The 24,984-nt window shown below is 36.6% G+C and overlaps 1 protein-coding gene across 6 annotated transcripts in view; it reads right to left on the minus strand.

Moving 5' to 3' along the window:
- The window catches only part of LRRC49 (leucine rich repeat containing 49), a 163,779-nt gene that overhangs the window by 28,043 nt on the left and 110,752 nt on the right, over positions 1-24,984 (minus strand). For 5 of the 6 annotated variants that reach the window (XM_033189541.1, XM_033189540.1, XM_033189544.1 and 2 more), the window contains 3 exons: positions 18,120-18,357; positions 16,760-16,945; positions 13,860-13,969 (listed from right to left, as the gene is read on the minus strand). In XM_033189541.1, coding sequence (XP_033045432.1) covers positions 13,860-13,969; positions 16,760-16,945; positions 18,120-18,357 — 534 coding nt within the window. The remainder of the gene's footprint in view (positions 1-13,859; positions 13,970-16,759; positions 16,946-18,119; positions 18,358-24,984) is intronic. The other variant, XM_033189542.1, reaches the window with a different exon arrangement.

The following is a 24,984-nucleotide window of genomic DNA, read 5'->3' on the forward strand; positions in this document are numbered from 1 at the left end:
TTGCAGGGACACAGATGAAGCTGGAAGGCATCATTCTCAGCAAACCAACAGAGAAGCAGAAAACCAAACACCGCATGTTCTCACTCATAGGTGGGAGTTGAAAAATGAGAACACAAGGACACAGAGGGGGAACATCACACACTGGGGCCTGTCGGGGGTGGGGGCAAGGGGAGGGAGAGCATTAGGACAAATGCCTAATGCATGCAGGCCTTAAAGCCTGGATGACAGCTTGGTGGGTGCAGTCAACCATCATGGCACATGTATACCTATGTAACAAACCTGCATGTTCTGCACATGTATCCCAGAACTTAAAGTGAGAAAAAAAAAAAAAGTACAGAATAAAAGCTCCTCTTTGTATCTCTGGTAGAATTCAGCTGTAAATCCATCTGGTCCTGGGCTTTTTTTTTTTGATTGGTAGGCTATTTATTATTGCCTCAATTTCAGAACTTGTTATTGGTCTATTCAGGAATTCAACTTCTTCCCGATTAAGTCTTGGCAGGGTGTATGTGTCCAGGAATTTATCCATTTCCTCTAGATTTTCTAGTTTATTTATTTTCTAGTTATTTTATTTATAGTATTCTCTGATGGTTGTTTGTATTTCTGTGGGGCCAATGATAAAAACTTTATCATTTTTTATTGTGTCTATTGGATTCTTCTCTCTTTTGTTCTTTATTAGTCTAGATAAAGGTCTATTTTATTAATTTTTTCCAAAAAAACAGCTCCTGGATTCATTGATTTTTTTAAAGGGGTTTTCATGTCTCTATCTCCTTCAGTTCTGCTCTGATCTTTGTTATTTCTTGTCTTCTGCTGGCTTTGGGGTTTATTTGCTCTTGCTTCTCTAGTTCTTTTAATTGTGATGTTAGGGTGTTGATTTGAGATCTTTTTAGCTTTTTGATGTGGGCATTTAGTGCTATAAATTTCCCTTTTAACACTACTTTAGCTGTGTCCTAGAGCTTCTGGTATATTGACTCTTTGTTCTCAACGGTTTCAAATAACTTCTTGGTTTCTGCCTTAATTAATTATTTATCCAGAAGTCATTCAGGAGTAGGTTGTTCCATTTCCATGTAGTTGTGTGGTTTTGAGTGAGTTTCTTAATCCTGAGTTCTAATTTGATTGAGCTGTGGTCCAAGAGACAGGTTATTATGATTTCACTTCTTCTGTATTTGCTGAGGAGTGTTTTACTTCCAATTATGTGATCAATTTTAGAGTAAATACCATGTGGTGCTGAGAATAATGTATATTCTGTTGTTTTTGGGTGGAGAGTTCTGTAGATCTATAAGGTCCACTCGATCCAGAGCTGAGTTCAAGTTCTGAAAATCCTTGTTAATTTTCTGTCTCAATGATCTAATGTTGACAGTGGGGTGTTAAAGTCTCCCACTATTATTGTGTGGGAGTCTACGTCTCTTTGTAGGTCTCTAAGAAGGTGTTTTATGAATCTGGGTGCTCCTGTATTGGGTGTATATATATTTAGGATAGTTAGCTCTTCTTGTTGTATTGATCCATTTACTATTATGTAATGCCCTTCTCTGTCTTTTTTGATCTGTGTTGGTTTAAAGTCCATTTTGTCAGAAACTAGGATTGCAACCCCTGCTTTTGTTTTTCTTTCAATTTGCTTGGTAAATTTTCCTCCATCCCTTTATTTTATTATTTCATTTTATTTTATTTTGTGTGTCTTTGCACGTGAGATGGGTCTCTTGAATACAGCACACAGATGGGTCTTGACTCTTTATCCAGCTTGCCATTCTGTGTCTTTTAATTGGGGCATTTAGCCCATTTAAGGTTAATATTGTTATGTGTGAATTTGGTCCTGTCATCATGATGCTATCAGGTTATTTTGCAGACTTGTTGATGTACTTGCTTCATAGTGTCATTGGTCTTTGTACTTCAGTGTGTTTTTGCAGTGGCTGGTGATGGCTTTTCCTCCAATCTCTTCTGGCTTGTAGGCTTTCTGCTGAGAGGTCCACTGTTAGTCTGATAGGCTTCCCTTTGTAGGTGACTGGCCCTTCTCTCTGGCTGCCCTTAACATTTTTTCCTTCATTTCAACCTTGGAGAATCTGTTAATTATGTGTCTTGGGGTTGATCTTCTCATGGAGTATCTTACTGGAGTTCTCTGGATTTCCTGAATATGAATGTTAGCCTGTCTTGTTAGGTAGGGAAATTTCTCCTGGATGATATCCTGAAGTATGTTTTCTAACTTGGTTCCATTCTCCCTGTCTCTTTCAGGTTCCCCAGTCAGTTGTAGGTTTTGTCTTTTTACATAATCCCCTAGTTCTCAGAGGTTTTGTTCATTCCTTTTCATTCTTTTTTCTCTAATCTTGTCTGCCTGTCTTATTTCATCAAGACAGTCTTCAAGCTCTGAAATTCTTTCCTCTGCTTGGTATCAGTTCCATCAGGCCTTTTATGTTCCTCTCTAAACTGGTTATTCTGGTTAACAGCTCCTGCAATCTTTTAGCATAGTTCTTGGCTTCTTTGCATTATTTTGTCAATTCATCCATATCACCCTCCACCCAGTTCTGTGTCCTTGCTGGAGAGGTGTTGGGATAATTTGGAGGAGGAGAGGTATTCTAGCTTTTTGAGTTTTCAGTGTTTTTTTCATTGATTCTTTCTCATCTTCAAAGCTAAATAAGCTTTGATCTTTGAGGCTGCTAACCTTTGGATGGGGTTTCTATGGGGACTTTTTTGTTGTGCTGTTGTTGTTGTTGTTTTTTGTTTGCTTTTTTTCAACAGTCAGCCCCTCTTATGTAAGGCTACTGTGGTTTGTGGGGGTCCACTCCAGACCCTATTTGCCTGGGTCCCTCCTGCACTTGGAGGTGTCATCAGTGGAGGTTGCAAAACAGTAGAGATGACTGCCTGCTTCTTCCTCTGGGACCTCTGTCCTAGAGGGGCACCAGTATGATGCCAGTGGGAATGCTCCTGTATTAGGTGTCTGGCAACCCTTGTTGGGGGGAGTCCCACCCACTCAGGAGGCATGGGATCCAGCACCTGCTTAATGAAGCACTCTGGCTGTCCCTTAGTGGAAGGGGTGCACTGCACTGGGAGGAATCCCACTTGTCTGGACTACCCAGATACCTCAGAGCCAGCAGGAGAAAGACTAACTCTGCTGATCTGTGGACACTATGGCTGCCCCTCAGGGGCTCAGTCCCAGGGAGATCAGAGTTCTGTCCCTAAACCCCTGGCTGGAGTTGCTGAAATTCCTGCAGGGAGGCCCCACCTAGTAAGCAGGATGGGTTACTGCAGTGATGGCTGCCACCCCTCTCTCTGGGAGCTCAGTGGTCTTAGGCAGCAGTCAGATGCAGTGATGGCATCTGCCCCTCCCCTGGGGAGCTCAGGCAGCTGCAGTGAATCTGTCCCAAGGAGGCAGCAGGCAGCCTCACTGATGGTGACTGCCTCTCCCCGGAGGAACTTGGTAGCCTTAGGCAGTATCCAGCCAAGTGGTCACTGAGAATATGCACAGCTCTGTGCTTGAGATCCAAGGCCCTGGTGGCATGGGCTCATGAGGGGGATCTCCTGGTCTGTGGGTTGCACAGAGCCATGGAAAAAGTGTGGTTTCCGAGGCAGGGTAGTGCAATCACTCACTGCCTCCCTTTGCTGGGGGTGGGAGCTCCCCTTGCCCTGTGTGGCTCTCAGGTGGGCCATCGCACCACCCTGCTTTTCCTCTCTCCATGGGTCATGCCAAATGCCCAGTCAGTCCCAATAACAGGGCCTGGATACCTCAGTTGCCGGTGCAGGATTCACTCACCATTTTGTTCTTCTCAGTGGGAGTCTCCGACTGCAGCTACTGCTAATTTGCCATCTTGGCCCCTATTTCCATTTACTTTCTTTACTGATTTTCTTTAAATTACAAAAGTAATGCCTATACACATCTTATATCACTTTTATTAGTCTTTTCACATAATCAACTTTACATTAATACTGTTTTAACATCATTTCTTTTTTTTAACTTTCTTCTGGATTATTTTGCTGCTCTTTTGCTACCTTGGTGAGATAAGTGTTTTAGCGCATTCATTTTCAGCTTTTATTCTTTCCTACTACACCCATGTCAAGGCTGTCTCCATTTAGCACCACTTTAACTTGATCCCACAAGTTTTGAAACGGGTATTTTTATTATATTTCAGTTCAAGGTAGTTTCAGATTTCTATTATGAAATTATCTTTAACCTGTGGGTTATTTAGAAATGTGTTTCTTAATTTTCAAATATATGGAAATTTCCTGGTTATCATTTTGTAGTCAGGTTAAAGATTGACTGCATTTTGAATAGAAAACATGCTCCATGTGATTTCAATTCTTTGCAATCTCTGGACATTTGCTTTATGAATAGTATTTGGTCAATTTTTAAAAATGTTCCATGTATGCTTGACAAGAATGTGCAGCTGCTGGGGCAATGTTCTCTAAGTGGTAATTAGGTCAAATTTATCACATTATTCAAGCATTTTATATCCTTTTTCTATTAATTACTCAGAGATGTATTAAAACTTCCCACTAATTGTAATTGTGGATTTGTAGTTCTGTCAATTTTGGGGTTATACATTTTTAAGGTTATGCTAATAAGTGCATACAAATTTAAATGTCCTATAGTTTTCTAGTGAACTTGAACCTATTATCATTTTGAAATGATCCTTTTTATTTCTAGTATTACTTTCAACTTTCAAGTATTGAGTCCTCAATAGCTACTCCATTTTTATTTTGGTAGTATTTATGTTGTTTATCTTTTCTCACTTTTTTGCTTTCAATATTTATGTAAACATATTTCAGATGTATCTCTTGTAAACAACATATAGTTGAACTTAATTTTTTATTCAGTCTGACAATCTTAGCATTTTATTTTTTTGTTTTTTTTTTTTGGAGATAGGGTCTTGCTCTGTCACCTAGGCTGAGGTGCAGCTGCACCGTCTCAGCTCACTGTAACCTCTGCCTCCTGGGTTCAAGTGATTCTCATGCCTCAGCCTCCTGAGTAGCTGGGATTACAGGCACGTTCCACCACACCTGGATAATTTTTGTATTTTTAGTAGAGACAGGGTTTCACAATGTTGGCCAGGTTGGTCTTGAACTCCTGATCTCAGGTGATCTGCCTGTCTTGGTCTCCCAAAGTGCTGGGATTACAGGCATGAGCCACCAGGCCCAGCCAATCTTTGCATTTTAATCAGAACAATTAGTATATTTGCATTTTATCATTAAGATAGATTCATTACATTGATGGTTGTATTATGGCTTCCTTGCATCCATGTCCTTTACAATGTGATTTTACAGCTACATAAGGCCTACTCTCAGGTCCCTTAAGTGTTGCTCTGTTATCTGATTTGACCAAAGGAATGTGGGTGAAATGATGGTATGTCAGTTCTTAGCATAGGACTCAAGAGGCCTTGCATATTTCTACTTTTTCTTTGAACCCTGCCTCTGCCATGAGAACAAGCCCAGGCGGATTTCTGGAGTATGAGAGACCATGTGTAGCAGAGACAAGTTGTCTCAGCTAAGGCCTTCCTAGACCAGGTTACAGCCAGCCAACCCTCAAACAAGTGAGAGAGCCAAGGTTAGATCAGCAGATCTACCTTGCCTACCAATCCACAGGTGACTACTGATACATGAGGACCCCAGCTGAAGGCAGAAGATCCACCTAGCTGACCTATAGACTCAAAGAAAAAAATAAATGCTTCTTGTTTTAAGCCACTAAGATTTGGGGTGTTTGTTACACAGTACTGGTAGTGATAGGAACATACATGCTGATATATCACTATTTATGTTTAAATCTACCATTTTCTTTTCTTTCTGCTTAATCCACATGTTCTATTTTTCGTTTTCTCTTTGCCTACCTTACTAATTTAGAAGCTATATATTTGCTTATTATTTGGTTACCATAGAAATTACAACATGAACAACATTAACCCACTAATATATAAAGTTAATCACTATATTTATCTCCATCCCAGATAATACGAGGTCCTAAAATACAATATCTCCATTTACTCCTTCCTGCTACATATACTACTGTTGCAGTGTATTTTAATTTTATATTTTTAAACCCCACAAAATGTTGTTACTGTTGATCTCTATCAACCTTGTCCAACCTGTGGCTGACGGGCCACCACATGTGGTCTAGGATGGCTTTGAATGTGGTCCAACATAAATTTGTAAACTTTCTTATGAGATTTTTTTGTGATTTTTTTTCTAGCTCATCAGCTATCATTAGTGTTAGTGTATTTTACATGTAGCCCAAGGCAATTCTTCCAATGTGGCCCAAGGAAACCAAAAGATTGGATATCCCTAATTTATATGGCCAATGTTCATTTAGCCTTATCCAACATATTTAGTACTTTCCTTGCTCTTTAGCTTTTCTTGCATCTCAGACCATCTAACTGGGGTCACTGTCCTCCCTTAATTATAAGCTTTATAATTTCTTTTAGTATAAGAATACTAACGGGAATTCTCTTAGATTTTGTTTTTATTATTTTGTTTGAAATGTCTTTATTTCACCTTCATTCTTAAAAGACATATTTGCTGTGCATAGAATTCTAGGTTGGTAATTTCCTTTAGTACATTGAACACATCATTCATTATCCTATCTTCTGGCTTCCACCGCTGCTGTTATGAAATCAATTTGTTGATCTCCACTCTTTCCAAGGTAACCTCTCTTTTCCTGGTTGTTTTAAAAACCTTTCACCTTATATTTAGAATTCTGTAGTTTCACTGTGATGTGACTAGGTGTAGATTTCTTTTCATTTATCCTTTTTGTGATTAGCTGGGCTTATTTAATGTGTGGTTTGTATATTTCATCAGTTCTGAACAATATTTGCCATTAGCTGTTTTAATATTGCCTCTACTCTATGCTCTCCATTGTGTCTTTTTGAAACTTCAGTCAGATGTTAAACCTTCTAACTCACTTTGTCCTCCAAATTTCTTAGCCACTTTCTCATATACTCTATCTTCTTTTCTTTTTGTACTACATTCCAGAAAATCTCTTCTAGTCTGTCTCTCAGTTTATGGATCTCTTTTCAACTGTGTCTAGTCAGCTGTTAAGCCTCCTAATTAAATTTTAACTTTGTGTATTACATTTTTCATTTATATAATTTCTTTTCATGTCTGCTGGATCATTTTTTACAATTTCTTATTCTCTTCAGATATTTTCAAGCTTATCTTGTATATCATGACATATACTAGGCACAGTCATTTTATAGTCTATGCATGATAATACCAATATTTAAAGTATTCATGGATCTCCTTCTGTAGTCTGTTTTTTCCTTCTAGTTCTTTTACATGATGTCTTATTTTCTTGTGTGACTGGTTATTTATATTTTCATTGTATGCTGGTAATTGCCCTTAAAAATTAGCCATGAGGATTCTTTGAGACAAGGTGAAAGTAGCTTCTTCCAGAGAGGAGGTACATTTGCTTTTTCCAGATATTTACAGACAGTGATATTTAAACCTTTATATTATTTTAAACTAGCTATGTGTTATGAATTCAGGCTGTACATCTATATGAGGACTGCTTTTTGTTTACATTTGCTTAGGGACAACTTTCCTCTTTTCTGCTCATATCAAGGCAACTTTCCTTGGAAATTCCTGAGTGGGGAGAAGAGGTAGGCTTATTTCTGACCTGATAGTATAGCCACTGGGGTTTCATCTTAATGTTAGAAAGACGTCAATTTATATTTACCACTTTAGATGGAGCCCTGGGCTTTGATTTCCATCATTTCTACTGTTCTAGGCTAGCAGAACAAAAACGTATGTTTCCTTGAAATGCCTCTGGATCAAACAGTCTCTATGATATGATAAAATATACATTTGGTCTTTGTCCATCCCTGTACTCTCTCCATTCCCATTTCCTGGCAAAAAGTTCCTAAAACCCTTGGAATTGCAGGAGTAATGAGAATGTTTTTATGCTAATGAGATGGCTGGTACCTGGGGTGTGTGAGCAAGATAGCTTTAGGATGGGGGTTGGGCACTGGAAAGGCCAAGGCATAATTAGAGGGGTGGGACCTCCAGCCCCATTGCCAACCTCAGGGGAGGGGAGAGGAGCTGAAAATTGACTTGATTACCAATAGCCAATGATTTCATTTATCATGTCTACATAATGAAGTCTCCATAAAAACCCAAAAGGACAAGATTCAGAGAACTTCTGGATAGATGAACACGTGGAGGTTCCTGAAGTGTGGTATGCCTGGAGACAGCATGGAAGCTCTGTGTCCCTTCCCACATGCCTTGCTCGATGCATTTTTTCCATCTGGCTGTTCATTTGTATCCTTTGTGACATCCTTTATAATAACTGGGTAAATGTAACTAAAGTGTTTCCTTGTATTCTGTGAGCCACTCTAAGCAAACTAATAGAACCCCCCCAAGAAGGGGGTTGTCAGAATCTCAATTTATAGCTGATCAGTCAGAAGCATAGGTCACAACTTGTGCTTGCAACTGGCATGTGATGTAGGGAGGCTGGGTTTGGTGGGGAGGAGCTGTCTTGTGGGACTGATCGTTCAACCTGTGGGATCTGACACTATCTCCAGGTAGGCAGTGTCCGAATTAAATTGAATTAGAGGGCACCCAGCTGATGTCTGCTGCTGAATTGCCAGGCTGGTGTGTGGGGAAAACCCCCTCACTTATCTGGCATCGGAAGTGTTGAATGGTGTGTAAAAGCAGGAAAAGTAAGTTTGGTTCTAAGAGCTTTGTGTCTACCTTAATTTTCAATGTTCTCCTTTTCCCATAGATTCTGGCCTGGTAATTATGTTATACCTTACTGGCTCCCCAAAACTTTTATGAAGGTTTTTATTTTGTCTAGCATTTTGTATTGCTTTTAACTCAAGGAATAGTAAAAACAACCAAACTCATCATTTTCAGAAACAGAAGTTCAATATATTCCTAATCTTATACAGATATATACAGAGTAAAACTCAAAAACTACTCTTTTCAAACTGTACAGACATAGAATAAAACCTGAAAATCATTCTTCAACTACTCTACCGCCACTCCTCATATCTATATCCTCCCAGGTGTTCATCCTGTCAACTCCCTTTCTGTTTTCATATTTTTATGTCTACGTATTTATTATGTTGTTTTAAATAACATTGGGTCATAATGTAAATAGTTTTATGCTGTATTTCATTTAATGAGCTGTCTCTGGATCATTTAATGTCAGAACAGGAGATTTACCTCAATCTTTCTCCCCCTCCTCCTCCTTCTTTTACAGTCATATTATCTACTGTAATATAAATAGTATCAGATAGATTCTACATCTGTAAATGTAGAAGTACTATGATATACTTAGTTTTACCAATTATTTGGCATTTGTTTACTTTCCAAAGTTAAGTAACTACAAACAATAAAGCATGGCAGCCTACTACATAAATAACTTGTGCATATGTGTATTTCAATAGACTATATGCCTAGTACTAAAACTACAGGGTTCAAATATATGTATGCTTTAAATTTTGATAGACATTGCAAAACTACCTTCCACCAAGTCATATTACACTTCTACCAACATGTACAGTGTACATCGTCCTAAATACTAAAAAGTCATTGATATTATTGCTTTTTAAATTTTTAAGTCAATCTCATTGGCAAAAACGACATCTCATTATTTTAATTTAAGCTGTATTTCTCTGATGACAAGTGAGTTTAGGCTTACATTATCTGGTTATTCATATTTCTTCTTGTGAGTTTTCTCTTTATATGCTTTGCCTTTTTTTTTCTATTATCTCAACTGTCTTTTTTCTTACTAAATTTGTAGGATTTCTTAAAAATTTTGTTAAACATGCTGCAAATATATTCTCTTGTCTGCTTATGTATTTTTCTGTATGATGATCATATAAAACTGTAAAAATGTGAGCTACATGTTACAAACCTTCGGGAAGTATGAGAAAGTATAGTAGAACATTTTCATTAACATGAGATGATAAATGCCTTTCTAAGATATAAAATATACCTTATTTTAGGTTCCTGAGAAATCATATTGGGATTTTTTATTGAGAATTAAGTAAATTTATAATTTAATTTGGATAAATTGGCATCTTTACAATATTAAGTCTTGGAATTTAACATTGTAAATATTCATTTTTAAACTTCCTTTTTGTTCTTAATTGTATTTTCATTTATTTATTTATTTATTTAAGAGACAGAGTCTTGCTCTGTCACCCAGATCAGAGTACAGTGGCACAGATCATGGCTCACTGCAGCCTCAGCCTCCCACGCTCAAGCGATCCTCCCTCCTGCCTCAGCCCCAACAAGTAGTTGGGACCACAGGCGCAAGCCACATGCCTGGTTAGTCTTTGTGTTTTTTCTAGAGATGGAGTCTTGCCATTTTGCCCAGGCTGGTCTCAAACTCCTGGGCTCAAGCGATCCACCTGCCTCAGCCTCCCAAAGTGCTAGGACTACAGGCATGAGCCACCATGCCAGGCCTGTTCCCAATTTTACTGTGTATGTCAGAGTTACTTTTTATAAGGTGTATTTTCTGGTATTTCATAGTTTCTTTGCCTCTATAAATGGGGTACTAATACTATTTTCAACAGCTTATTATTGGTATGAAGAAATATTAATTATTTTGATATGTTAATCTAGTATCTGGCCTCATTGTTATATATCCCGATTGATTCAAAAAGTTTAATAGTTGAATTCTTAGATTTTCTGGAGAGTCAGTGTTTGCTTTTATTGGTCAACTATTCTCTTTCAAATTCTTATTTCTTTAAAAGCTGCTATTATCTTTATAAACTTTTTTTTTCCAATTTTTAAAATTTTGCCTTACTTTGGTATTTCTCTAGGTTCGTGAAGTAAAAGCTTCATTCATTACTTTCTAATCTTTTTTATTTTTTATTTTTTATTTTTTTTGAGGCGGAGTCTCGCTCTGTCGCCCGGACTGGAGTGCAGTGGCCGGATCTCAGCTCACTGCAAGCTCCGCCTCCCGGGTTTACGCCATTCTCCTGCCTCAGCCTCCCGAGTAGCTGGGACTACAGGCGCCCGCCACCTCGCCCGGCTAATTTTTTGTATTTTTAGTAGAGACGGGGTTTCACCGTGTTAGCCAGGATGGTCTCGATCTCCTGACCTCGTGATCCGCCCGTCTCGGCCTCCCAAAGTGCTGGGATTACAGGCTTGAGCCACCGCGCCCGGCCTCTTTTTTATTTTTTAATAACTACATTAAAGATATACAATTTCCCATCAGCACAGCTCTGGTCACATCCCAGAGGTTTTGACATACAGTATTCTTATTGTCAAACTCATTTATATATGATTTATTATTTTAGCTTTAATTTCCTCTTTAATTCAAAAGCATTAAAGTATTTTTAAATGCTTTTTAAAAAAGGATAAAAACCAAAAAAAACAAGATAGAACAAAAAGCAAGAAGATAATTCAAGAGGTTCACAGAAACATAGAGTAAAAATATCTATGTACTTTGGAATCCTAGTGTCTCCCTCCAATTCAACACTTAGAGGTAAGCATTTTGAAAAAATCAACTGTCCATGGCAAAATTGTCTTTCATGAAACCAGTCCCTGGTGCCAAAAAGGTTGAGGACTGCTGCTGCATATCATCAAACTTCTAGTCTTTTCCCACAAAGTTATCTCATTATTTTAAAATTTGGTTGTCTATGACTTTGATCAAACATCCTCTTTTTTAAGTTTAAAGACATTTGTATTTTGTTTTCTGGAAGCTTGCATCTGCTGTCTACCCCACTTCCCATCCCAATTCCAACTAGATAAGTTTTTGGCTATCCTGACCCATTATTTTCTAATTTTATAATATTATGATTAGAAAATGTGATTTGTATGAGTATGCTTTTTGAGATACTTGAAGATTTACTTTGAGTTTAATATATGGTCACCTTTTACAAACATTCCATAGATGTTTGAATAAAATACGTGTTTTTTTTTCTGAACTGGGAATAAGGTTGTCAGTATAAGATTTTAAGTATATTTATTTGATAAAATGTGTTAACTATGTTATTCAAATCCTCTATAGTCTTTCTTATTTTAGTTGATTTGATCTGATTTATGACAGAAGCATATTAATGTCTATTACAATAACTGAAAAACTTGTCAATATATGCTTCTATTTGTTGATATGTTTAAAAGCTGTAGTCTTAGTTACACTGTTTCATAACTATTTTCTGGTGGATTGTAATTTTTAGTGTCATCAATTCTATCATTATTAATCACTAATATTCCTGCATTTGTTTGTTGTTGGCATTTAGCTCATTATACATTTCCCATCCCTTTGCTTTAAGCCTTTAGGGGTTTTTTAGAGGTATCTCTGAAAAAACATGTTTTTAATTCAATCTGAGAGTTAGTATCTATTAATAGAAGACTTTATTAATATTTATGGTGATAACCCAAATGCTATTTTTTTCCTTCCTGCTTTTTGTTGATCACCTTTTTCCTTTTAGTAGTTTAGAAATTATCCATCTAATCTTTTTCTAATGAAAACCCTTAATATTTTAATACACACAAATGTGTATTTTTCCATCAATTTTTGTTTTTAATTAGTACCTATTATCTCTCCTAAACAGGGAAAGAAAGTAAACTTTAACTTCCATTCTCTTAGGATTTTCTTGGATTTTTATTTTTAGGTTATTTAATCTTTTTAACATTATACATTAATACTTATTCAGACAACTATAATTTTTACTGATTTCTTTCTACATCATTGTTTCTTGAATTCAATGCCTCCTTTTTTTTTTTTCAGAATGGTTTTGTGGGTTTTAGATGGGATTTATATTCCATCAATCAGATACACCTGGGTAAGATTTAAATTCAGAACTGGGCTAAGTGGGGAAGTAGGAGTAGCATGCAAAGACTCACTTTGTTAGTGTAAATTATAGTAGGGTAACATGATTCTGGAGCCAGATTCTGGGGAGCAGAGTAGGGAACTTCCTTATCCCCAGCGCAGTTAAAGTGGTATGATCCTGGTGCTCACAGCTGGGACAACAGTCTCCTGTTGTCCTTGACTGTAGCAAAGTGTTCCATGACCATAGCAAGGAGGCAGTTTCCTTTGTGGGCTTGTTCTATGGTATTCTTGGAGACATCTCTGGAGGCTCAGTCTAGAAACTGCTTCCTCAACACTTTCAAATATTTTGTAGATGTCTAATTCCTTGCTTACTTTAACCAGAGTGACATGTATGATCTGTAACTGAATCATGGCTGGTCAACCATCCTTGACTATTTCTTCATCCCTGCTCCACCTCGTCAGTTAGTGTGTTCTGTCAGGTTTCCCCTTCTCCATCTTGCTGCCTTGACTCAGGCCCTCATAATCTCTCCTGGCCTACAGAGTAACCACTTGATTGGTCTTCATTACTTCAACCTCTACCTGCTCAAATGGCAGTCTTCTAGAATGTAAATCCAATTATATGATTGCTTGTGCTTCATTACAAAACACACATTTTCATTTTTGCTTGGCATGGATTGGAAAGCTCTTCGAAGTCAGACCACAATCAGTCTTTCTAGCTTCATTTCCTATCACTTATTCATAATCATCCCATGTTCCGATTATACTGAGCTATTTACAATTACTTGTGCTTTTGCAGATATCTTTCCCCATATCCTCTACCTGAAAACTACTCATTCCCAAAGAACTAGATAAAATGTTATCTCCTTTGTGAAGCCTTCCCCAGTGTTCTTCCAAAATGTGGTTAGTCTCTCCTACGGCCCTCCCTTATAGTACCTGAAACATTATGTTTTAATTACTTGTGTATATCTTTAACTTATTAGACTATAAGCCATATGAGAATAAGGATCATCTTATTTAATATCCCCAACACTTTCAATAGGGCTAGTCTAGGATACATGTTTATGGAACACATAATTAGCATAGTTAAGAGGTATGTGGATTTATTTCTTTTTCTAGTGTAACAGTGATTCTATAAAAAACTATAAAAATTAAAGGTTACCTGGCATCACCCAGAATGGAAATCAGACGATACTGGGGTAACTCAGAAGATGCTACATGTGCTAGGATTCCAAAGAGCCTTTCAGCCATTATCATATCATTCTGTGTCACCTGAAGAGATACGATAGAAAGGGGTAAAAAAAATGACACCATCTCTTAGCTGGATAAAACTAATATAATCCCAAAGAGAGATCCAGATTAAATATTATCTTGTAAGCCCACAAAAGCACATTCTCCTGTGCTGTAGAAAGAAGAGTTTTCATTGATATTTTTCTTTCTTGAGTTAAAAGAAGATGTACAATTGTGGTTCATGATGATGGAAGTTGATTGGAGGTGATGAGTTAGCTCTGATTTAGAAGCTCTCTTTCCTGAGAATTACACTTCAATTTTTAGTAATTTTTTTTTCAGAAATTCTATAGCTTCTTGGATTAGAATGATTTAGAGGAAAAAAATTCCCAAGTGTCAATGGGATAGATGCATTTTAATAATGTATCAAAGATAAGCCAAAGTGTTGGACATACCTTGCTCCTTTAGGGAGAATTTTGTCCCTTCCTGAGAGATGGAACTTCACTGAATTAGCAAGGATGCTCCCATTCATTCTATCAGTCTTTAACCCCAAAAAGAATAACTTGTCACAAGTATACCCTATGAGGACCCATTCTTACATTAACCAAAAAAGTACTAAAAGCTGAAAGCAGTACGGTATTACTATCTGGGGATATTTTCTTTAATACAAAATAGGGTTGCTTACATCTTAAATATTGTTTTTTTGTCATAATTCAATGATCCCAGCCAAGAGCCATTTTGCACCCTACAGAACAATCAGCAATGTCTGGAGACATGTTTAGTTATTTCTGGACATTACGGGCATCTAGTGGGTAGAGACCAGGGTTGCTGTTAAACATGCCACAATGCAGAGGACAGCCCCCACAAGAAAGAATTATCTGGCTCAAAATGTCAACAGAGCCAAGATTTAGAAACCCTGGTATAATTATATTTTAGATCTTTTGAAAATTTGTTCCTGACACTAGCTGTAATACTCTTCACAGGCATTTTCTTAAAAACAAACCAGTAATTCACAAACATCTTATACATATGAATCAGTGCAGGCTAGCTCTCTTCCCTTCCCTGGATCTTAACAGTTAAGGAGGCTTCTGTCATTTCAAATCCTTCCTTAGCTAATAACTAAGTTGTGTTTGGTCCAATATAGTCACCTAGTGGCCAATGCAGGCCACTACTCCATGTTTTCTTCTTGATGCTCATAATTCAATTTAATTCTACCTCAAGCAATATCATTCTTTTTTATACACGGAGAAGTAAAAATGCAGTGTAACATTACTATGTAAGGTCAAGGACTTTACAAACAGGAATATATATTAGGTATTTTAATAAAGTGTCAAATATCCCTGGCATTGAGATTTTCAGAAATTTAAATCAGAATAAATTATATTGGTTCTTTCTAATTCTTTCTAATTCTTCTCCACTTTACATAACTATACTATTCCTTCCTAATTCAAAGTTTCATAATAATGGGTATTCTTCTAGTAATGATCCATATCTGGGTAAATACACTATTTAGGGTTAACTGAGGTAACAGTTTGTTACCTCAATTAAGGGAGAATCACTCACCCATAGTAAAAATAACCATTCTATTTCCAGTCTGGGCTAACTTTAGAAACCTTTAGGACTAATTATTAGGTCCTTCCAGGGACTCACAACCTCACCTCTGGGGAAGGACCAAATAGTATACATGAATACACAAGACTGAGCCAACCCTCTTGAGAACTAGCTGGAGAAATTAAAAGTCATCTGAAGATTCAGATTTACCCAACATGTTCAGCAGATGGCTGATTCTGAGGTTATAGAAATACCATGGTTGATGCAAATTTCATATAGCTGCTTGTACATTGATCCAGAGATGTACAGTCTCCTCATAGTATGCTGAATTTTTGGAATTAAGTATCAGCTGCAGGGAAATACAGTTACTGTGCCAGAAAGTTGATTACAGTTAATCTTACAATAAAGAGGTCTTCCAAATTTCAAGAGATATTGTAATAAGACTAACAACATATTAAATTTTTTTTTCCTTTGGAGGAGTGTTTAAATTCAGTAGAGGTAGAAGCATAGCTTCTCTCTTTTCTTCCAAATTAGTATTTTAAAAGAACATGGCTTTTGAGTAGCTGGGGGATTACCTTGTGACAAGCTTAGCAGAATCTATCTAAAAATAACTTTTCACTAATAATTTTCCAGCTATTCAGCTCCAGACCTGAGTTACCCAATGTAGTCATGGCACAGTGGTTGCTACCAGCTATTAACAGAGCAGTCCAGACATTTACTTATACTTATTTTATTTTATTTTTCTCTTATTTTCACTTTCTTTTATCTTTCTTCCTGGCTTATTTCTCCTTTTCATCTCTTCTTTTTGTAAATCATGTTCTTCCTCCCCTTTTTTTTTCCATTTTATTCTTCCCTTTCTCTACCACAATACCCTTATTAGTTGACATTTAGGTTTTACTTCCTTATCCCCTCTTGCATACCAGGCAGTCTGCAAAGTACTTTGAAAAATACAAAGATCACATTACTTATAAAACAGTTATTTTTTATTTTTATTTTTAACTGTCGCCCCACCATTTTATTTCACTGAATGCTTACAAACAACAGTATAAGCATTTGCCATTCACTATAACCTGGTTACTATTTTATTTTTACAATTTGTTTAGTTCTTTGGAAGTTTTAAAATAGATTCTTAGGTTTTTTGACATTTTAAATGTCTATATTAAAAAAAAAACATTATGTCTCAAATGTTCTATCATGGTTACTTAAATTTCTAACCATTTAACATAACTATTTCCCCTAAGAAGGAATATTTTTATTCTATAGTTCATCTAGTTTTTAGCTTACCTCTGTTCCATTTATTTTCTGCATACTAAAATGGCTTAACCTAAACAGTACATAATATTTCCAGAGTGTAAAATTGACAACTGGATTTCCTTGAGGATCAATTGTCAACTGGTCAATACGACGGAGTTGTGCTAGTGCATTAAATTGCTGCAGCATTACAAGATTTGTTTCCTTGAATTTAAGGTGCTGCAATGATAAAACACAAATGCAGATTGGAACATTAATTTTAACCATATTGAAATATTAACATTAAAGCTTCACTAATCATTCCCCAAGTAAATATGTAAACTTTAGGCTTAGCAAGTATGTCTTCAATTACATTAAATCAACTGAATGTACTAAACTTACGTAACTTTAATTCATCCAATGCACCATTGATGGAATCCATCCAGTATTGAATTCTGGGTGACTCCTTCTATAAATGACAGTCTCACTTATAAACAAACATTCTTTAAAGTTACATAAATATCAAATAATACAGATTCAGGAATTATTGATTTTATGTGCTTTACATTGACATTAAATAAATGTTTTAAAAAAGACTAGAAATGAAAATTTCAGAGCTTTATAAATACAGGCCCCACAATTTTCCTGAGAAGAACTAGTTAGTTGTGATTACTTGTATCTTGCCAAACACTATGTAGGATAGTTACACTGGCTACAGAAAAATCAAATCACTAAAACTGCAATGTTAATGCAAGCATTCTGTCTGTGAATCTAGATGCTCTTTTCTAAACATACTGTCTCCACCCCTATCTTTTTTAGGGAGAATGAAGTGAAAATAAAAACAAAAACCCACCAAAAAGGCAGGTGAGGGAAGTCTCTTGGCTGACAGAGAAAAACACAACAATAATAAGAGAGAGCTCATTATAGAAATCACGGTTTCTACAAATGCATACTAAATAATACAATGGCACCATAATTGAGGAAGGCTAATTTCTCAAAGTAATTTTAATGAGCTATTAAAATTATTTTCAACACTGTTAGGGGACAACTGTAAAAATTATATAATAAATATACATTTCACCATTACCAGGTATAACAGGTGAATACATAAGGCTATGTGTTAAGGTGAATCCTTTATAAAGTAGAAATAAATAACTTGAATAAAATTATATCAGTCTTTTTCTACTCCACAAAGGATCTTTTTTTTCGAGATTCAATTTCAAATGTTAACATAAAACTTCAAGGCCATTTATGAATACTAATTTAAATCCTAGCTCAAGAAAATCAACACAAAACTTTAATCTTCCTGCCAGACAGAAACTACATAAATAAAAGTTAAAACAGGTCTTTGGCCTGAACACACAACTCATTGACTAAGAATAATTCAAATATACTACTAAAAGGAAATATTTACCAGAGAATTAGGAAACTTAATCTTCAGTTTAGGAAGCACATGGACGATTTCATCAAATTCTATGAAAGTGAAGGAGACAGTTGTGATCATTCCTGCCGTCTGAACGCTCCAATTCCTATCCAGAGATTCCAGTGCTCCTGAGCCATATAGGGAAAGTGTATCCCCGTCCACTTCAACAAGGTATGTGTCTATGACAGATAAACCTTGTAAAGCATTGTTGAGTCCTGAGTCTAGAGGCCTGGAAAATCCAAAGTATGATTTTAAATGAAAGACATCATGCAGAATACCTAACAGTATAATTACCTGTCAGAAAAGCTCTTCACAATTTTATATTATTTTTTCATTTCAATAATTAAATCTAGAGCATTAAAGACTAATTTTCAATAGACTATCTGGAAGTTTTGTATTATTCTAATCATATATTTTAATTTAAAAAGAGGCACATTATGAACAAAAAGATCACCTCTAAACCCAAATTATTTCTATCCATGACAGATAACTAACAGTCCCTTTAGTTTTAAAACAATCTGTTCACTACATTATGGTTATCGTTTCATTTCAATACGGATAGGTTTTCCCAATCTATAAACTTTTCTGACTAGAAAAAAAGTGCAGTTTACAAATTAGTATTTCTTTTCTTTTCTTTTTTTTTTTTTGAGACGGAGTCTTGCTCTGTCGCCCAGGCTGGAGTGCAGTGGCACAATCTCCACTCACTGCAAGCTCCGCTTCCCGGGTTCACACCATTCTCCTGCCTCAGCCTCCCGTGTAGCTGGGACTACAGGCGCCCGCCACCACGCCCAGCTAATTTTTTAAAATGTATTTAGTAGAGACGGGGTTTCACCGCATTAGCCAGGATGGTCTCGATCTCCTGACCTCATGATTCGCCCGTCTCGGCCGCCCAAAGTGCTAGGATTACAGGCGTGAGCCACCGCGCCTGGCCACAAATTAGTATTTCTATAGTAAGAACCATACATATAAAAATATGTTTACAAACCAAGTAATAACTGCTAAAAATAGTTTATTTCTCAGAGGTTGTATTAGGGGGTAACTCTAACTTTCTACTTTTGGATACTTCAATGGTTTTTGAAATTTTTAAAGTGTATACTATAGTTATAATCAGTAAAATCAGTGTAGATTTCCTCCTCACTTTGAAATAAGAAATAGTGAGAAGGAATCATTATTTATATGATATATACACACTATATATATATATAGAGAGAGAGAGGGAAATGATGTTGTTCCACATCATATATTTAAAAGTGTCTTGCCTTTCTTTTTCCACATAATTAAAAGTTTAAGAATATAAGTTCCACAATAAAAAGTCTGTCATCAGAAAGGGATTATTTATTTTGTGTAAAGGGCTTGTCAAGTAAACTGTTCAGGAAACAAGTGACATAATAAACAAGGCTACATTCAGCAAAACAGTGACATGGTTACAAAACAAAGCAGAATTTCCAATTTATATAGCTATCACATGCCCATTTGGTAAAAACAAATGGCAAGTCTCCTGGGCTGCAGACAGGCTCATCTTTTTCACTAGGAAACGTAGCACCTAGTAAATAGGCCATATAGCACCTAACCCATTTCAGTTATTTTCTGAAGGAAGCTTTTGAGTTTAGCCTTAAACTATGGCCAATGTTTACAAATTTGCTCCTCTGGGAAAGTGTGTTCGGAGCTCTATGAAAAAATGACTTAGCTTGCCAAACAATGTTTATATATTGGGGATTGTTCTTCTAGTTTTCCCTGTGTCCGTAGCAGATATGGGCACATCTTTTTAGTTATACATACACACATATTAATTAATTAACTAATTAATTCTTTCTTTCTTTCATTCACCAAACATATCCTGAAAGCCCACTATCTACAAAACACTGTGCTAAGAATTTTGGCAAATGCCTCTAAATCATGTGTATTGATAAGACCAATCAACGATGAGATCATACAAAGGTTTCTGGATGGCCGGGCGCGGTGGCTCAGGCCGGGCGCGGTGGCTCAAGCCTGTAATCCCAGCACTTTGGGAGGCCGAGACGGGCGGATCACGAGGTCAGGAGATCGAGACCATCCTGGCTAACACCGTGAAACCCCGTCTCTACTAAAAAATACAAAAAACTAGCCGGGCGAGGTGGCGGGCGCCTGTAGTCCCAGCTACTCGGGAGGCTGAGGCAGGAGAATGGCCTAAACCCAGGAGGCGGAGCTTGCAGTGAGCTGAGATTCCGCCACTGCACTCCAGCCTGGGCCACAGAGCGAGACTCCGTCTCAAAAAAAAAAAAAAAAAAAAAAAGGTTTCTGGATATAGCAAAATTATTGCTCACTTTTACTGGGTGATAGTTTCAGAAATATAACTGCTCTAATCCTACTCTGCAATCAACCTAACAAACACATGGGATATAATTTTTAAACTAAAATGACCTCAATATCACATTAAACAAATAGGTTTTTGTGGAGAGCTTATTATGTGTCAGATATTGTGTTAAGCATTGGGGATATAAAAATAAATCAAGATATATTTGCCCTCAAAGAGCTCTCAATCTGGATGGGTGGGGTGGAGAGGAAGATGAATATATATATTAAATATAATATAATGTGCTTATTGTAATATAATGAATATTTAAACCATATGCTAAGGGAACACAGAAAAGGAAAGACTAATTCTTCCAGAGGGGAAAAGTCAAGTTTAAAAAGGAAGGTTGCATTCGAACTGATCCTTGAGAGATAAATAGCAGATTTTTAGCAGGAGCAGAAGTTGGGAAAACAGAATGAAGAAGGGCACTGGAATGATTACTTTAAGTTCAGGGGCACATGTGCAAACCTGACACAGATTTTATTTTGTATGGAAAATAAAACCTGATTATGTATAATATATTTATGTAAGAATAATTTCTTTTTTAAACTTTTAAGTTCAGGGGTATATGTACAGGTTTGTAACATAGGCAAACTGTGTCATGGGGGTTTATTGTATAGATTATTTCATCACCCAGGTATTAAGCCTAGTACCCATTAGTTATTTTTCCTCCTCCTTCCACCTTCCACCATCCAATAGGCCCTGGTGTGTCTTTCCACTCAGTGTGTCCATGTGTTCTCATCATTTAGCTCCCACTTGTAAGTGAGAACATGTGGTATTTGATTTTCTGTTCTGTGTTAGTTTGCTAACGATAATGGTCTCCAGCTCCATCCATGTCCCTGCAAATAACATGATCTCATTCTTTTTTATGGCTGTATAGTATTCCTTGGTGTATATGTACCACATATTCTCTCTTTCTTTCTTTTTCTTTTCTTTTCTTTTTTTTTTTTTTTAAACACAGTTTCACTCTGTCGCCCAGGCTGGAGTGCTGTGGCATAATCTCAGCCCACTGCAACCTCCGCCTCTCGGGTTCAAGAGATTCTCGTGTCTCAGCCTCCTAAGTAGCTGGGATTACAGACATGTGCCACCATGACCAGCTAACTTTTGTATTTTTAGTAGAGACGGGGTTTCACCATATTGGCCAGGCTGGTCACGAATGCCTGACCTCAAGTGATCTGCCTGCCTCGGCCTCCCACATTTTGTTTATCCAGTATATCACTGATGGGCATTCATATTGATTCCATATCTTTGCTATTGTGAATAGTGCTGCAATGAACATACATGGGCATGTGTCTTTATACTAGAGTGATTTATATTCCTTTGGGTATATACTCAATAATGGGATTGCTGGGTTGAACAATATTTCTATGGCTGGAACACTAAAATACAGGGCAGGAACATTGAAACATGGAAGGGAGAAGGAGCTGGAGATGAGCCTGAAAAGTCAGATTTTATCTTGCATGGTTCAGAAGCAGAAAAAGGTTTTAAAATTTAAAAAGTGATGAGATTTAAGCACCTCCAAAGTACCATGCATGAATCTAGGTACTGGTGTTAGGGATACAAAGATGAATAAGATATGCACTCTGCTCTCAAAGACCCAATTCAGACAGATAAGTCAATCAACTTTGTGGAGGACATAGTAGGGAGAGGCTGAATGTAGGGGATGAGCAAGAAGACCATTGCAAAAGTGTCAACTAGACCATATGCAGGCATAACAAAAAATGGTATGGTATAGTAGAAATGGCAATGTCAAGAAAATGAGATAGACTTTAGTTCAAATTCCAGATCTGCTATTGGTAACTGATGACTTCTGGGGCAAGTTACTTAATTATTTGAGTTTCAGTTTCCTTGTATGTAAATGATTATCATAATACACATATTTTCAGAGTTGTGAAGATTAGAAAAAAATATTCTAAACTATGCCTCATACTTAGCTCAGTACATTTTCATGATTATTAATAAGAGAACTTAGATTTATCAGACATTTAAGAATAAATAAAAGTAAGACTTAGTGATTGACTAGAGAATGAAGGAAAGGGTGGAATTAAGTGTGACTCAAATTTCTAGAGTGGGCAACTGGTCATCTGACCCAGTTTCCTACCTCTGTCTACTCTAAATTTGTACTCTAAGAAAGCTGGTATTCTTCTCTGGAGGATCTGTTTAAAATTTGTTTTCCCATAAAGTCCAATACATTTCCAATTACATTCTCCAACTGAAATATTAATTATATAATAGCAGGCAGAATGACATCAAATATGAATTCTCTTCAAGATTTTTAGTGGTTAATTTTAAGCCCAAAGTTTCATCTATTCAACTTGATCTTTACATAAGAATAAGTCAGGAGGCTGGGCACAGTGGCTTATGCCTGTAATCCCAGCTCTCTGGGAGGCCGAGGTGGGTGGATCACAAAGTCAGGAGTTAGAGATCAGCCTGGTCAATATGATGAAACCCCATCTCCATTAAAAATACAAAATTAGCTGGGCATGGTGGCGCATGCCTGTAATCCCAGCTACTTGGGAGGCTGAGGCAGGAGAATCGCTTGAACCCGGGAGGCAGAGGTTGTGGTGAGCCGAGATTGCACCATTGCACTCCAGCCTTGGTAACAAGAGTGAAACTCCATCTCAAAAAATAAATAAATAAATTTTTAAAAGTCAGGAAAATACCCTATGCCTTTTCAATAAAGGACCCTAAGAAAAGACAGGGTGACTAGCTCAATGCAATAAAGTAATGACTCTGAAAGCCAGGCTAAATGTAGAACATACTCTTAAATGTCTAGATGAAAAGAGACATTATTTAGGAGGATTATTATTATTTTTTTAACCTTTAGGCTTTTCATAACAGGCCTGAACACAAAGACTTAAAGTATTGCAGAAGATTCTTTTCCCAATGAATAAGTGGTGCTGATTCCTATAATAATTTATTTTATGAATTTCTATTACAACATTCATACGTGTGAAAATTCATTGTATGCATTATATTTTATTATAGTAGTGTTGGCTAAAATACCACAATGTTCGTAGACAGGAAATGACCAAAAATAAACCAGCTTCACTGCATGCATCCAATGTAAGCAAAAAAAAAAAAAAAATTACACCAAGTACTTTCCAATTTCTGCCAGAGAAAAGAAACCTGCAATATGTAATTTTACTGGAGAGCTGTTCCAAGTACAGTGAACAGTGAAATCATTAGTGGGATATAGCAAAGTTGTAGAGAATTTCTTCCCTTTTTGTGTCTATAATTTTTTCATGGACACTGTTTCCAGGCATTTAGTTACACACCCATAAGCCAAAGGTTACGGAACATTGTAACCCAACAATTATCCACTTTTTTGGCATTATGAAATACTAAAGACTATAAATATAAATGATTACTAAAAATGGAAAACCTTATGTAGTATTAAAACACGAATGGAAACACTAGGTAAGAAACTTTGCGGCCCTCTGACTAGCTTTGTATGTTCAGAAACAGTTAAATTGTATCATTCAGGGTCCCGAATGATAAAATTTAATTATCTTTTTGAAGACTTACAGAAAATGTAGAAATATAACCTCTAATGTTTAAAATTCTTTACTTTGTACTTTCAGATAAAAATAAGCACATGTGTTTAAAACCTCTCCCTCCAAGACCCCATTGAAGAATAGTAAAGTAATCAAAAAGACATAAACCCACAACAACAAGCGCAGCAGGGGAAGACTATTGGCAGCAGGAGATTTCAGAAAATTTCTGGAAGCTAGAAAGAAAAAGTGTTAAATGATGAAGAAGGATAAAAAAGGGCTGTATTCTCAAATATGCCCTGGAAATAAGAAAAAGATGGCAGCCAAATTGCTCAGTGGAACTCTGGAAAGCAACAAACAGTAAGTATGATGGAGGATGGGAGTGAGAAGTGAGACTGAACACGGGGCATTAATTGAAGATCTGTAAAAGGTCTCTCCCACCTACTTATCTCACTGCCAACAAAAGTCTCACAGAGTGGCATTGCAGTTCAGTGAGAAAGGAAGAACACTCAATAAATAGCACTAGGGTAACTGATTATTCCTATGCAAGGAAAACCCCTCCCCACCCAAATCAGACCTTAGCCTCAGATATAAATATCAATTACTGGTATAATAAAAAGTTAAATATAAAAAGGCCAAATGTTAAACCTTTAGGAAGACAAAATGGGAGAATGTTTTTAAAATTTCAATGTGGTAAAGGAATTGTTTTCCTAAACACAATCTAAGTGGGTAAACCATAAAGGAACAGGTATATATTTTTGTCTTCAGTATATAAATGGTATTTAAAGTCAAAGCCATGTAGGAGACTGCCTAGGGGGAAAGCAGAGAGTGTAAAGACAGCCCAGGACCAAAACCCGAAGAACTCTACCATCAAGAGGTTGAGAGGACAGAAATACTTGAAGATATGAGAAAGACACATAATATAAGAAAAAATCAAAGGCTACTAATAATATGATATAAAATGATAAACTATAAAGAATGGCCAAAAGCAAATGAAGAGTCTAAATTAGATTACAGAGACAGGCTTCAA

This window comes from Trachypithecus francoisi, unplaced genomic scaffold, assembly GCF_009764315.1.
Source record: "Trachypithecus francoisi isolate TF-2019V2 unplaced genomic scaffold, Tfra_2.0 Lachesis_group3, whole genome shotgun sequence".
NCBI lineage: Eukaryota > Metazoa > Chordata > Mammalia > Primates > Cercopithecidae > Trachypithecus > Trachypithecus francoisi.